The sequence below is a fragment of the Leptonychotes weddellii genome, chromosome 7 (assembly GCF_054177405.1).
Source record: "Leptonychotes weddellii isolate Sample4059 chromosome 7, ASM5417740v2, whole genome shotgun sequence".
NCBI classification, from domain to species: Eukaryota; Metazoa; Chordata; class Mammalia; order Carnivora; family Phocidae; genus Leptonychotes; species Leptonychotes weddellii.
In genome coordinates, this window is record NC_138375.1 from 89,063,580 (window position 1) to 89,077,339 (window position 13,760).

General features: G+C 38.5%; 1 protein-coding gene across 3 annotated transcripts in view; it reads right to left on the reverse strand.

Annotated features, from left to right (window-relative positions):
* Positions 1-13,760, reverse strand: part of AGGF1 (angiogenic factor with G-patch and FHA domains 1) — a 72,348-nt gene that overhangs the window by 27,431 nt on the left and 31,157 nt on the right. For all 3 annotated transcript variants that reach the window (XM_081826708.1, XM_006735412.3, XM_081826707.1), the window contains exons 12-14: positions 13,451-13,578; positions 11,454-11,553; positions 9,757-9,959 (exon numbers count right to left, since the gene is read on the reverse strand). In XM_081826708.1, coding sequence (XP_081682834.1) covers positions 9,759-9,959; positions 11,454-11,553; positions 13,451-13,578 — 429 coding nt within the window. In that variant the 3' untranslated portion in view covers positions 9,757-9,758. The remainder of the gene's footprint in view (positions 1-9,756; positions 9,960-11,453; positions 11,554-13,450; positions 13,579-13,760) is intronic.

A 13,760-nucleotide genomic window follows, 5' to 3' on the forward strand; every position in this document is an offset into this window, starting at 1 on the left:
TCTATCTGCAACTCTAATTCTTCCCTGCCAGGAAACATATTGGTAGTTTCCAGGGATTAGGATATAGACATTTGCTGGGGGGGCAAGGGTGGGGGATCTATTATCTGCTTACCACACAGCAGTATCCTGCCTGGCTTAGGTTTGGAGGTATGTGAGAAAGGCAAAGTGCTTGATGGGGAGCCCCTATTCCCCAGAAATCAATACTTTAATGGGGGTCCTAATCTCCCCCACCCCTCCTTATAAATCTGCCTAGTGCAGGGAGTGCTCACAGACTTTTCTGAGACAGATCCCTGCAAGGTGGGTGTGAAGGATGCCTCTGGGGGAAAATCAGAGGCCTCCATAGTGTAGAGAACTAAACATTTAAATATCTGTGCACTAACTAGGATCTGATTGACTAGGAAGGTGGTGATGTTTGAGTTGTCAAGCCTTTGGAGTCAGATATGAATTAAAATTTAAGCTTCCCCCCAAAAAGAGAATACTCAAATACTACGATTAATAAACATGTTGAAATATTTTTTTAAAAATCTAAGCTTCCAAACATGTATGTTACATGTCACCTTGGCAACCACCTTAACCTCTCTGAAACCCAGTTTCCTCATCAGTAAAATGGGGATAATATATACCTTACAGGGTTGTTACAATGATTAAGATATTTGGGTAAATTCTGGCATATAGTTTAAACTCAGTAACTATGACTTCTTTCCTTCTCTCTTACTTATCTGAATAGAAGCTCAAAATCAAGCCAAAGGATCTCAGAAAGAGAAAGTTCCCTGGGATGAATGCTGAGAGCAGCTGCTCACAAGCCACATAGGTTTGCCAAGTCATTTTCCTTCATGATAGATACCTGAGTTCTCAAATGAGCCAATCCAGTCAGAACTCATTATGACTTGTGACTATAAAGTAGTTTGACCAAAATTACAAGTAAATATATCAAACCCTATCCATCTAAGTACTTTTCCCTTCAAGTAGTTACCTTGAAAGACTAGTTTTTCCAAAAATGCTTCTATGCTTAGAATGTCTCTGGAACTCCTCTTCCAGAGTAACTCTCAGAGTCTTAAAAACTTCCTTCTTAAAAGCATCCTTAAGTTGGCAAATACTCATATTTCCAGGAAAATTTTGATTTTTGAAAAGAGCTGCCAGGTATTCAGAGCCCAGACTGGTAAATATGGTAGAACCAGATTAAAACATTTCTGGTTAATAAGGTGTGATTATAATAAAGCAATAATTATTTTTGTGTGGCTCATAAATTGGCCTTGATAGTGTTATATATGAAGGTTAAGTAAAGGCAACATGGTCCTAGTAGACATTAAAGTCCACTTTAGTGGGTTTATGATGTGAATTAATTCAGATAGCACTGGGAGTCATTACATACTTAGATAGTATTAAATGTTTCTTTTTATGAAAATTTTAATTATGACATTCTCTGAAATCTGATTTCATAGTATTAAAATAAAGGCTTTAAGGAAAAGCATTAATGCTAATGAAAGCTTTATTATTTCAGTATATATTCTCCTGGGCCTTTGGTCAAGATAAGTAATGATCAGATGAAGGAGTTGGCAACCTTCCTGGCCTCTGCAGTCCACTAGTAACTGAAGGCTAAGTAACACACTCACATGTTTAAATACATTTAACAATATTTTACCAACTTCTCCCTCTCTTGCTTTTTGGACAATGAAATACCATGGCATCTGAACACAGATGAAGAAAGCTAGCTTTTTGTTGAAGAATTTCTGAAAAGTCATTCTTACTCAAGCAGGCGGAAGTCATTTGCCTCCATTCACATTAACTTCCTCCAGGGACTTTTTGATTTACATGTTCTCCATCAACTCCAATTTCCAATGACATGATTCATGTTGCTTTTCCTTTCTTTCTTTCTTTCTTTTTTTTTTGGTACTTCAGTGATCTGTTGTTCAAACTCAGACCCAAAAAACCCAGGGTTTGAGCTGGCAGAGTCACTACTGTGCTCAGGTAACTAGAGGAGACACATAACTGAATGAGGGGCTGCAGCCTCAGTAAGGTTTTACTCTTGTCTATACATCCAAAACCCGGAAGAAACATTTTCTGAGGGCAGAGTTTATAAGATTCTCCTAAAAAGGTCTGGTTTAGGGGCAGACTTGAAAACATTTGAAAAACACAAACTGCTCCTTTCCCCTCCACCCCAAGAGCTTTGGCTTTTGCAAAAACTTTGAAATGAACAGAAACTGCTTTGGATTAATACTCTGAACTATCAAGGCCTTCATGTGACTACTTGGCCTTTACATTCTACAAATACTATCTAAAAATACATGTAAGATGACAGGGAGTCTTGTCCCATTTATTACTGTATCCCGAGTGCCTAGCATAGTGCCCGGACTTTAGGTTCCTCAAGGTTATCTGCTGAATGAATGCATGCTGTTCGAAGATTTTACCATCTGAAATCTAGTCCCTTTTGCAGTTCTCCCTATAGTTCTCCTGCTCCTACAGTGTACTGAGAGCCAGGGTGGGCCTGTTGGATGTCCCTATCACCTTCTCCAGATGGCTTCATTCCATGCAGAATCCACCCCTTCTTTGAGTAGGACCTCAAAAGGGTCACCTAACAAGACCCTTCTACCCTTTCTCACTATCATCTACTAGTCTCCTGCTCATTCTGCAGTACTCGTTTAAGTGTACCTCCTATCATCACCTGAAGGAATGAAGATGATGCATCCACTTACTCACCCCACCCTTCACCTTTCCTCTGACTTCAATAATCACCATACCCACTCCAGGATGCTTCTCCTACAACTGTGCCCTTGCTATTGGTAGCATGGCATAATAACACTAATAACTGCTAGTATTTGAAGGCTTATTATGCACCGGACACTGTTCAATACCACATAGGCCTTATCTCATTTAAAATTCCCAATAGGGGCGCCTGGGTGGCTCAGTCGTTAAGCGTCTGCCTTCAGCTCGGGTCATGATCCCAGAGTCCTGGGATCGAGTCCCGCATTGGGCTCCCTGCCCTGCGGGAGGCCTGCTTCTCCCTCTCCCTCTACTGCTCCCCTTGCTTGTGTTCCCGCTCTCGCTGTGTCTCTCTCTGTCAAATAAATAAATAAAATCTTAAACAAAACTTCCCAATAGCTGCATGAAGACAGTAAAGTATGGAGGTTTAAATAAATTTTTAAACATCGCTCAGCTCAGGAGGCAAATCCAAATCAGCCAGACTCCTTAGCCTGTGCTCTGTGCACTGGGATGAAAAGAATCAAGATTTAAACCCCAGCCCTGCCACTGTGCCACAGAGACTTTTTGATTTTGAGCAAAAGAAAAACCTCTCCAAACCTCAGTTTTCTAATTCATAAAATACCGGCAGGAATAAAGAAGATAATGTATGTTAAGTGCTTAGCAGAGTGCCTGATATGCCACAAATGTGTGTTCCATCCATCCAACCAACACACGCTCCTAAACATTCAGCGCTGTGACAGGTACTGAAGATACAACAGTGAGTAAGACCAAAAAGGTCCCTGCCTTCACAGGTCTGCACAGCTCCTGATGGGTGCTCAGTAAGTACCTGATAGATGGAAAAAGCCCTCCAGGAGGTCTGTTAGCCTCCACTCTGCCCCTCTTCAATCAGCCAGTTATTTTGCTATAAAGCAATCTACTGAGAACACTTCACTGCTTAAAATCCTTCAGGAATTCCTCACTGTGGAAGAGATAAAAATCCAAATTTCTTTTTTTATTATTATTTTTCTAAAGTAGGCTCCACACCCAATGTAGGGCTTGAACTCACAACCCCAAGACCAAGAGTTATATGCTCTACAGACTGAGCCAACCAGGAGCCCCAATCCAAATTTCTGAACACAGTATTATAGCTAGGTACGTGGTTCAGTTCCCCTCCCCACCAGCTCCTCTTTAAGCAGTGAAACTCTTTATATGACACCTATCTGGAAGCCAAATTAATGTAGACCAATTCTGGTAATAGCATGAGAACTGGAGTCACGTTTGGCATCCTAACCCCTTCCCAGCCTCATTACTCATTCACACACATGCACGCGCGCGCGCGCGCACACACACACACACTCACTCACTCACTCACTCTTACCTGCAGCTCCTCTAAGGCAAAGCCATAGGTTCTGTCAAACCATTTGAAAACCAAGCTTTAAATCTGGGTGTTTCTAATTGTAGGACACAACCCATCAGTGGATTATGAAATCAATTTAGTGGTTAGAATCAGTGATTTGGAAAACAAAAATAAAGAGTACATTATGTGAACTAACAGCTAAGTATTGGTATATAAAACCTGTTACAGGGGTGCCTGGGTAGCTCAGTCCATTAAGCGACTGACTCTTGGTTTCGGCTCAGGTCATGATCTCAGGGTCCTGGGACTGAACGCCATGTTGGGCTCCATGCTGAGCGTGGAGTCTCTGTCCCCCTCCCTCTGCTCCTCCTCCCACTCTCTAATAATAAATCTTAAAAAAAATAAAACCTGTTATAAATGTACACATAACACACTTATGTTCTGAGCCATGACATAAACTGTATTTCTTAACATGGATCATGGTCAAAATGGTTTGAAAGCCATTGCTTCACACCCTCTGTGTAGCCTCAGTTCCTTCCACATTTCCTCAGTGACACAAAACCCCATCTGTATCAAGCCACTTGCAACTCCCCAAACCCACCTTGCTATTCCACTGCTTGCCTGCAAGCTATTAGCCAGTCATGGTGCTAGGCACTGGGAGTACAGTTGAGAGAAAAACCAAGGTCTTGCCCACATGGCACTTAAGAATCTAGACAGACAAATGCTATACTAATCACATTAATATCTGTGACCCAAAGTAAATAATCTAAATGGAACAAATACGGATTTCCAAGAACACTTATCAAAGGCAATCAGTCTGTCTAGGGGACAAGGGACACATCCCTGAAGAGAATCAATTAGCAGAGATCTAAATGTCAGAGTTACCTAGGTAAAAGGGTACAGGAAGAGCAATGCAGACATAAGAGAAGATCAGTGGCCCTAGAGTAAGAGAGGGTGTGGTATGTTTGAGGAACTGAAAAAAAGGCCAGCCTGGCAGCAAGTGGGGATGATGTAACACAGGACGGCAAAAGCTGGCGGTGGCTAGACCAGGTAGGGTGTTATGGGCCAGGAGTTTGTTTTCTGTCCTCAGAGTAATGGGAAGCTGTGCACAGGAGGATTTAAACAGGAGATGATGAAAGAGGAGCTGTGAAGACACTGTGTCTGCAGTGTGGAGGATGCACGGGAGGGAGGACAGGGTGACTGCAGGGAGACCAGCTGGGAAGTTAGTAGCACAGTCCAGGTGGGTGTTGACAGAGAACTGATTTACTATATGGGAAACTGGAGGAGGGGACGGAGGGTGAGTGTATGAAATAGCGGCTGACTCCTTGATTCTAGCTTACTAAACAACTGGATAGATGGTGCTGCCAGCTGAGAGAACAAACTGGAAAAGACCAGGTGTGGAGAAGACTATGGATTCAGTCTTAAACACTGCATTTAAGGTGACTGAGTTGGAGATGTATCCTAGCTAAGACAACCTGAAGTCATGGGTATATAAATGGTAAATGAAATGTGGCACACAAGAGTGAGGAAAATGCCTGGGGTTGAGCCTTGAAGGCCTCTCCACTTCCAAGTGCTGTATTCTTACCTATTATAAATGTGTATGAGTACCCATAGGTAAGTGCACAATTATACCTGCTTAAAGGTCACATACAGATGGGGTACCTGGGTGGCTCAGTCGTTAAGCGTCTGCCTTTAGCTCAGGTCATGATCCCAAGTTTCTGGGATCGAGCCCCACATCGGGCTCCCTGCTCCGCGGGAAGCCTGCTTCTCCCTCTCCCACTCCCCCCTGCTTGTGTTCCCTCTCTCCTGTGTCTCTGTCAAATAAATAAATAAAATCTTTAAAAAAAAAAAAAAAGGTCACATACAGAAATAATAAAATGTGAAAGTCTGCTCACTTCTTTGGCAATTAGTATTAACAATTTGACGTGTACCCTTATATTTTTTTAAAAATGAGATCAGGCTATACATACCTTTCTACAATCTGCTTTTTCAAGTCAGTAATGTAGTCAGAATATTCTTTATCAGGGTATAGATAATTCTAACTTAACGCATTTGAATGGCTTCAAAGTATTACATAGTAGGACTGCAAAACAATTTAACCAACCCCACAGAATTCCCACTGATGGATAGTTGGGTTATCTGGCAGCCTGTTACCTGTCCATTCAATAAGCCTTATTACTGAACTCTGATTTTGTTTCAACAGCAACATGTTCAGCCCCAGGTGATGGTTCATGATTGGCTTAAGCCAAGTGAGACCATCCTCTTGCCCACCTTTTCAACTTCCCTTGCAACTATGGGTAGTCATGTTATCAGATTCTGGTTAATGACCCTAAGGAGAAGTTTGCTATGAGAGCTTGTGAGTAAACTTTTATCTTCCTGGTAAAACAGAACTAACACAAATACTGCTCTCTTTTCCCTTTCTTCCTGTTTTGGACATGAATATGACAGAGGAGTTCTAAGTCATCTGCAACTATAAGGCCATAACCCAACGCCAAAATTAGTAAAACAGAAAGGCAGAGAGCAAGCCTGGGCTCCGACACACATAAACACTAACTCATTTTAAAGAACCCAAATGTACATATTTTCATTTTAAAGTCTGAAAAAGTAAAGTGTTTCAGATTAAAGATTCACAGCAGAGATGTAAGTGATGCTCTGCAAAAATAAGAAGCATGCTTAACACAAGATGATGGGGAAACACTGCGAACACCTTTAGGTCTTGAGTCCAGAAACGCCTTACTGGCTCCCTGCCAAGCACATCCCTCTGTCCTGCAACTTGACAGGATGGCCTTTCTACATAATCTCTGACACCTCGCTTTCCCTTATTTGAGATTTCTATCTTCTTTTGCATGTTCTTGGAAAATGTGCCAAATTAAGACATAATCTTTTACACAAGAAGTTAGAAGGTATCTGATTTGGGTGAGCCATTAAATTTCATAAGAATAAAAATGAAACATCAGAAAGAAGAACTTTTAAAAGCCGGGGGGGGGGGGGGCGGGGCTGGGTGGTTCAGTCGATTGGGCATCTGACTTTGGCCTGGGTCATGATCTTTGGGTCCTGGGGTAGACCCCGTGTCGGGCTCCAGGCTCAGCAGGGAGTCTGCTTCTCCCTCTTCCTTTCCCTCTGCCCCTCACCCCACTTGTGCTTTCTCTCAAATCAATAAATAAAAGCTTTAAAAAAAGTAAAAATAAAAATAAAAGCAGGGGGAAAAATCCTTTTTGAAAAATGTGCTACCTAGCTATTTAATTCTAGAAAATAATTTGTTAGTTTACTCTAACTTTTATGGTTTCTTCCATTCTCAAATTTTGTCAGCTTCTCATGTTCTGGCAAAAATGAAAGATGTTAGATTTCTCAAAATTCAGCAACCTATACCTCCACTTAAAATAAACCCTAGGGGCTTCTCCCTCTCCCTTAACCGCCCCCCACCTCTCATGCTCTGTCTCTATTTCAAATAAATAAATAAAATCTTTAAAAAAAGTGGGGGGCGCCTGGGTGGCTCAGTCGGTTAAGCGTCTGCCTTCAGCTCAGGTCATGATCTCAGGATCCTGGAATCAAGCCCCACATCGGGCTCCCTGCTCAGTAGGGATTCTGCTTCTCCCTCTCCCTCCTCCACCTTGTTCATGCTCTGTCTGTCTCTCTCTCAAATAAATAAATAAAATCTTAAAAAAATAAAAAAATAAACCCTTAAAGACTACTACAATAAATTTATACTGTGTGAATAAATAATTTAAAATATGAGACACAAAACAATTTTATATGTAATCCAAATTGTACATAATTCACATCTTTGCTTCTAAACAAATAGAAGCTCACATCTCCGTACTACTTTTACAGTTTACAAAGTACTTTTATATACATCTTCTCATTTTCTATTCAAAAGACATGAAAGATAAATATTATTCTTATTTCACAAATGGAAATAGACCCAGACATTATTCAGTCCTTTAACCACCAATAGTATAGCCCTGAGACTGTAGATCTGCAAAGGGTTTTTAATAACGCAAATATCACACATATTTCAATTTTTATCACCATTTTCAAGTCTCCATTTTCTTAACAAAAGAAAGCAATGAAAAAAGTCTTCCACAATCTAATAATAAAAATGGGAAATATTATATACACAGTTGTATACTTTACTCAGTGAGTGAAATCTACCACAATTCTAATTTGGGCCACCTATATACAGGGAACCAGTACCAGAACCACATTTAAATGAGTAATTTTTTTCTATTTTAGAAAAAGAATGCAGAACACTCCTGTTGCCTTCAAGTTTAATGTACATATGTAAGTGTCAGGGTGTGTAGGTGGCTATGAAGGACACAGAAAATTACTTTTTGCAGATTTGGAGTTATAGGACCTCTGATGGTCCCAGCTTAGACCTAGAGGGTCTTGACAATTTGTTTGGTCATATGTCTCACCTTTAGTAATTTATTTATTTTTCTTTCCCCACCACCCCCTTTTCTTCTTAAGTACTCTGTTCCATTCAGAGTAGAAATTCCATCAAGTAGCCTTTCTTTCTGAATTATCTTCCCCATTGTATAATTTTTTTCAGAATTTTCTTTTCCCATTTCTAAATCTTGAAGACATTTCTTTATAGTAGATGAGGGAGCTATAGCTTATATTCACTGCCAGAAAACAGCCAGTTCCAGCATAATTTCCCAGCAAAAAGCTGAGAGAAAAGTTGAACAGAAAGGAAGAGAACAGTGATAGCCGGCAGAGCAGTGACATGCACTCGAAGAGCTGCACTGCAGTTCTCTCCGATACTTCAAGTTATCCTGTTGTTCCTGCTCTGCCAATTTAAAGAGGAAAATTCTGGCTGGTCCTGAGTTCAAAGCAGACCTATCTGTTTAAAACACTGGTTCAAGGAATCACTCTTTTTGATGTTATAATGTTTTTATTGCATTTGAAGACATTTTCAATAAATATCTTGTGTTTGAGGCCTTAGCTAGGTAATCCTTTTGCAGTAGAAATCAGATTTCTCTGGCACAACTCCATTGCCAGCAATGGGATTTATCAAAACTATAAATACCAGCACATGGAATATTTCAATACTGTACTCAATTGCTCGTATCTAAATATTTCAGCTATAAAACAAACCAAATGTAAATGCTTAATATATAGTACAAATCAACAAATTCTTCACAGAAGAAAACAATGAAAGACTAGTTTTCTATAACATATCACCTGTTCATTAGTTCTTCAATACTATTACTTAGAATATTTTAAGAATAAAATTTATGCACCACTATCCCTGTGTTCTCAACATTTTTTATCTAAGTTCTAAAGGACATAAACAAGGATGCATATAATCAGACTTGTTTTTATAAACTTTTGATGTTTTTCTTGTTGTATATCTTATAATAATGAATATATGAAGACAAGGACAAACGTACATTTAAATCATTACTGGTTATATGAATTTTGCATAAATGGGTCTTATAAATGACAAGATAAAATAACAAAGTTTGATAAGCTCAGCCGTGCCCTGTGAACTTTAGTCTGCTCACAGCATAACCTAATTCAATTACTATTTATTAGTTTTTTAAAAAATGTTTTTTTTAAGAGCTGCAAACCACAGTTTATTACACATTTCTGAATCATGAGGGGGTAAATTGTGATACAGTTCCCTCATGCCATGGACTCTTTTGGAAGGAAAAGTTCTGCAATAAAATAAGAGTTTCCAAACTCTTTTTTAAAAAAAGTGTGAATTGTGTTCTATGACTAACCTTCACTCTATGGTTCCTTTGACCCAAGGGACGGTTCCTGGCACATCTTTTTGAGATTTAGTTTCTGGGAAGTTTTCAGCAAACCTCTCTCGTGCTTTCTCCCAGTTCTTTTTGCTCTTGTTTTGGAGAAGGTGAACATCTTCAATCGAGGATGGTTTGCCTGTCCCCAAGCCTGCATGTGTTCGCCGAAGCTGAAGCTGGATCTGTTACCAAAAGTTAAGCAGAGGACTTACTATGGAGTCTAAATACATTGAAATTTGCTGTACCCAACTTGGTACTTTAACTCTTTGATTTACAAAGATTGATGCAAAAGAAAACCTGTCAAATCTATCAAATACATGCAGGAATGCACACATAATTATACATAGAACTTAAAGTCATTCTTCTACGTTGTCTTCCTTATCAGTAACTATAGCTGACTCCGTATAGAAAACAGAGTGCTCCTTAAAGAGTGGCCACCAAATTTCACCGAGATGCTGCAAAGGCTGCTGTCCCACTCTAAGCAGAAGAAAAGGCAATGGACATACTTAAACCTACTGCTACTCTAGCCTTGCCTAAGAAAGTGAAAGAGTAGATTAAACACTAAGAGTCATAAAGAGAGGGGTGCCTGGGTAGCTCAGTTGGTTTAGCAACCCACTCTTGGTTTTGGCTCAGGTCATGACCTCAGGGTTGTGGGATCGAGCCTGGCATCAGGCTCCGCGCTCACGCTCTCTCTAAAATCAATCAAATCTTAAAAAAAAAAAAAAAAAAAGTCATAAAGAGAACTTGATTGTTTATTTTCATAAAATGAGGGGGAGGACTTCTGATTATTTTGAGAACTATTAAAAGCTACCAGTTACTGAGTGCCTACTGTACGTTGGGCACAATACTAGGGGCCTTATCTTCATGATACCCCTTAGAAAACAGTTCTTATAATACCCATTTTTACATATGAAAACTGAAGTCCAAACCTGCCCTAAGTCACACAACTAGTAAGTGATAGAGCACCTATTCTAACAAAATAATTCTATTTTATAGGTTTGACTATAAAACCCATGTTCTTCTCATTGTACCTCATAAGTAAGAAAAGTCACATTAAACCTCACAATCATCCATCATTTCCTTAAGTACCAGGTAATTATAAAAAAAGTTCTTTAATCATGTTACTTTGTAAGGTTTTTGTAAAAGATAATCTAAACCTCTGATGAACCATGGGGACTGCAGAATTAACCACTGCACTGTTTTCCAGACAGTATTCCCTCTACTGCTTGTTACATCACCTGATTCTTAAATCGAAAACAGATATAAGATCTGCCTGTTTGTAAAGTAACACTGTGGGGGCACCTGGATGGCTCAGTCGGTTAAGCATCTGACTCTTGATTTCAGCTCAGGTTGTGACCTCAGGGTCGTGAGATCGAGCCCCCATGTGGGGCTCTGCACTCGGGGAGTCTGCTTGAGATTCTCTCTCTTCCTCTCCCTCTGTCCCTCTCCCTGCTTGTGCTCTCTCTCTCTCTTAAATAAATGAATAAATCTTAAAAAAAAAAAAACACACAAAACAATGCATATATATATATATATTTGGTATTGTGAATGCCACAAAGACAGTAATCATGTCTATTTGTGCTTGATACTACACTCCTGGCACTAAGGTACACAGTAGGTACACAGTAAATACATCTGCTATAAGAATAAAGAATGAAAGAAAACACATGTCTTACCGGAATTTTCATTCCTCCACCATCCTTCCCTAGGCCCTCTCCTTTTTTCCAACCCATCTTCTCCAGCATCTTCCGACCTTTGTTGCTATCAGTAATTTCACTTTAAAGGAAATTAAGATAGTTGATTTCGAAAAGACCATGTAGATCACATTTATAATAAACTAATAAATTAAAAGTAACTGGTACAAATACTATAGAAAACTGTTTGACCTACCTAATACAGTTAAGATACATAAATTGTCCTATATATACTACTTAACAGAAAAGCACATACATGGTGCACACACAAAAAAATGTAGAAGAATGTTTCTGCAGCAAATTTAATAATAACTACAAATTGGAAATAATCCAGAGATCTATCAATGGTAAAATATATAAATTGTGGCATATTCATGTAAGAGATTATACAGCACTGAAAATAAAATATACCTAACAAAATAATGTTGGACAAAAAGAATATAGACACAAAATAAATACTAAATTATTCCATTTATTTAAAATTCAAAAACAAGTGAAATTAATCTGTTCCTACTGGAAGTCAGGAAAGTGGTTGCCTTTAGGGAGAAAACAGGAATAGTGATCAAGAGGGGGCACTAGGAGAGGATAGGTTTCTGGGAGTTACTGATCATTTTCTATTTCTTGACCAAGAAATGTATACTCTATAATGTGTTAATCTTACGATATACTATTGATAGCAATACTTATATTTGTGTACTTTTCTGTATGTAAGTGTACATCAATAGAAAAATAAAAGTAAAATGAAACAAAAACTCTCATTCACTATTTGCATTTTATTCTATGATTTTATGTTCTGCTAGTTTAAGGATATTTTGATTTTATGTTCCATCACACTGTACTTTCAGTTCTACAAAGTATGTTAAATTACCTCCTCAATAACAATAAACCAAGCAATGGCAGACCAATGTATTTCATTTTTTATTTCTGCCTTCTAATTTAACTCTAATGCAATCTTCATATTTTCCAGCTATTACATCAAAAATTAAACTTTAAAAAAACTTGTCCTGTTGCTTAGTATATCTAATTCATAATGCTGTATTTCATCAAAGCTGATGGATGCAAGATGCACTGTTGTTTTATGTACCATTGAGAAAACACTGCTGTCATATGTAACTAAAACTCTATCCAAGTAGTGTATCTTGGAATTAATAAAATACATTTAATCAAAGTTTATGGTTAGTTGTCAGTCTTACACAAAAGATTTAAATTCTAACTAAACTCTGAATTTATATTCTGAGAAAAAAAAAATGTAGTTAATATATGATTAAATGCAGAAATACGGTCATATCATATGGGCCACAAAATTACATTTTTCTTGTTATCAGTGCTACTTTACCAAAAGAAAAAAACTGAAAGAAAAATAAGAAAAATAGTATTCCAGAGTCAACAAGAACAAACGTAGGTGAGTACTGAAATAATTATAAAAAATACCAGCCCCCCCCACCAAAAAAAACCCCAGTCCATACTAATTTCTTACTAGCCCAAACTTTTAGATATCTAGTATATAAAAATATGTTCATTCAAGGGCTCCTGGGTGGCCCAGTCGATTAAGTGTCCGGCTCTTGATTTCAGCTCAAGTCATGATCTCAGGGTTGTGAGACCAAGCCCCGCATTGGGCTCTGCGCTGAGCAAGGAGCCTGCTTGAGATTCTCTACCTCCCTTGCCCTCTGTCCCTCCCTCCCCCAACTCACATGTGCTCTCTAAAAAAAAAAAAAGTTCACTCAAGTGGGTAGCTAGAATGTTAGCTATGTACATGTATGTCTGTATAAGTATTTGTACTTTCATATATGCTAAGTAATTTTCTAGGGAATGGAATTCTAATATTGAAATAAAATGTAAATAGAGACAATATTTCCATCTTGTTAGAACCATTCCTTTAAAGACTAATTACCACTATACATAGTCCTATAAGTCATATTACTCTATGAATGTGATTACAATACAAAGAATGTTTTGAGCAATTAAAACTTAGTACTCACGAATGAACAGATGCAGGAGCATCATCTCTTTGGAAAGTCCCTTCACTTCCAATCTGCTCCCTCCGTTTTCCAGCTCTATCTTTGTATTTTGGATTCTTCAATGCCTTTTCATCTTCATAGTCTGTATTCTTTATAAACATGAAATATTCATTGAAAAAAACAAAACTGATACATAAAAATGTACTGTCTGTATATTTGCTTTACTTGGCAAACACGGTTCAATGTAGTCTCTATTAAAACAACAAATTAAAAGAGGCCATGATATAAATTAAGACAATCATGTAGAGTATGCTATTTTCATTCTATCTCC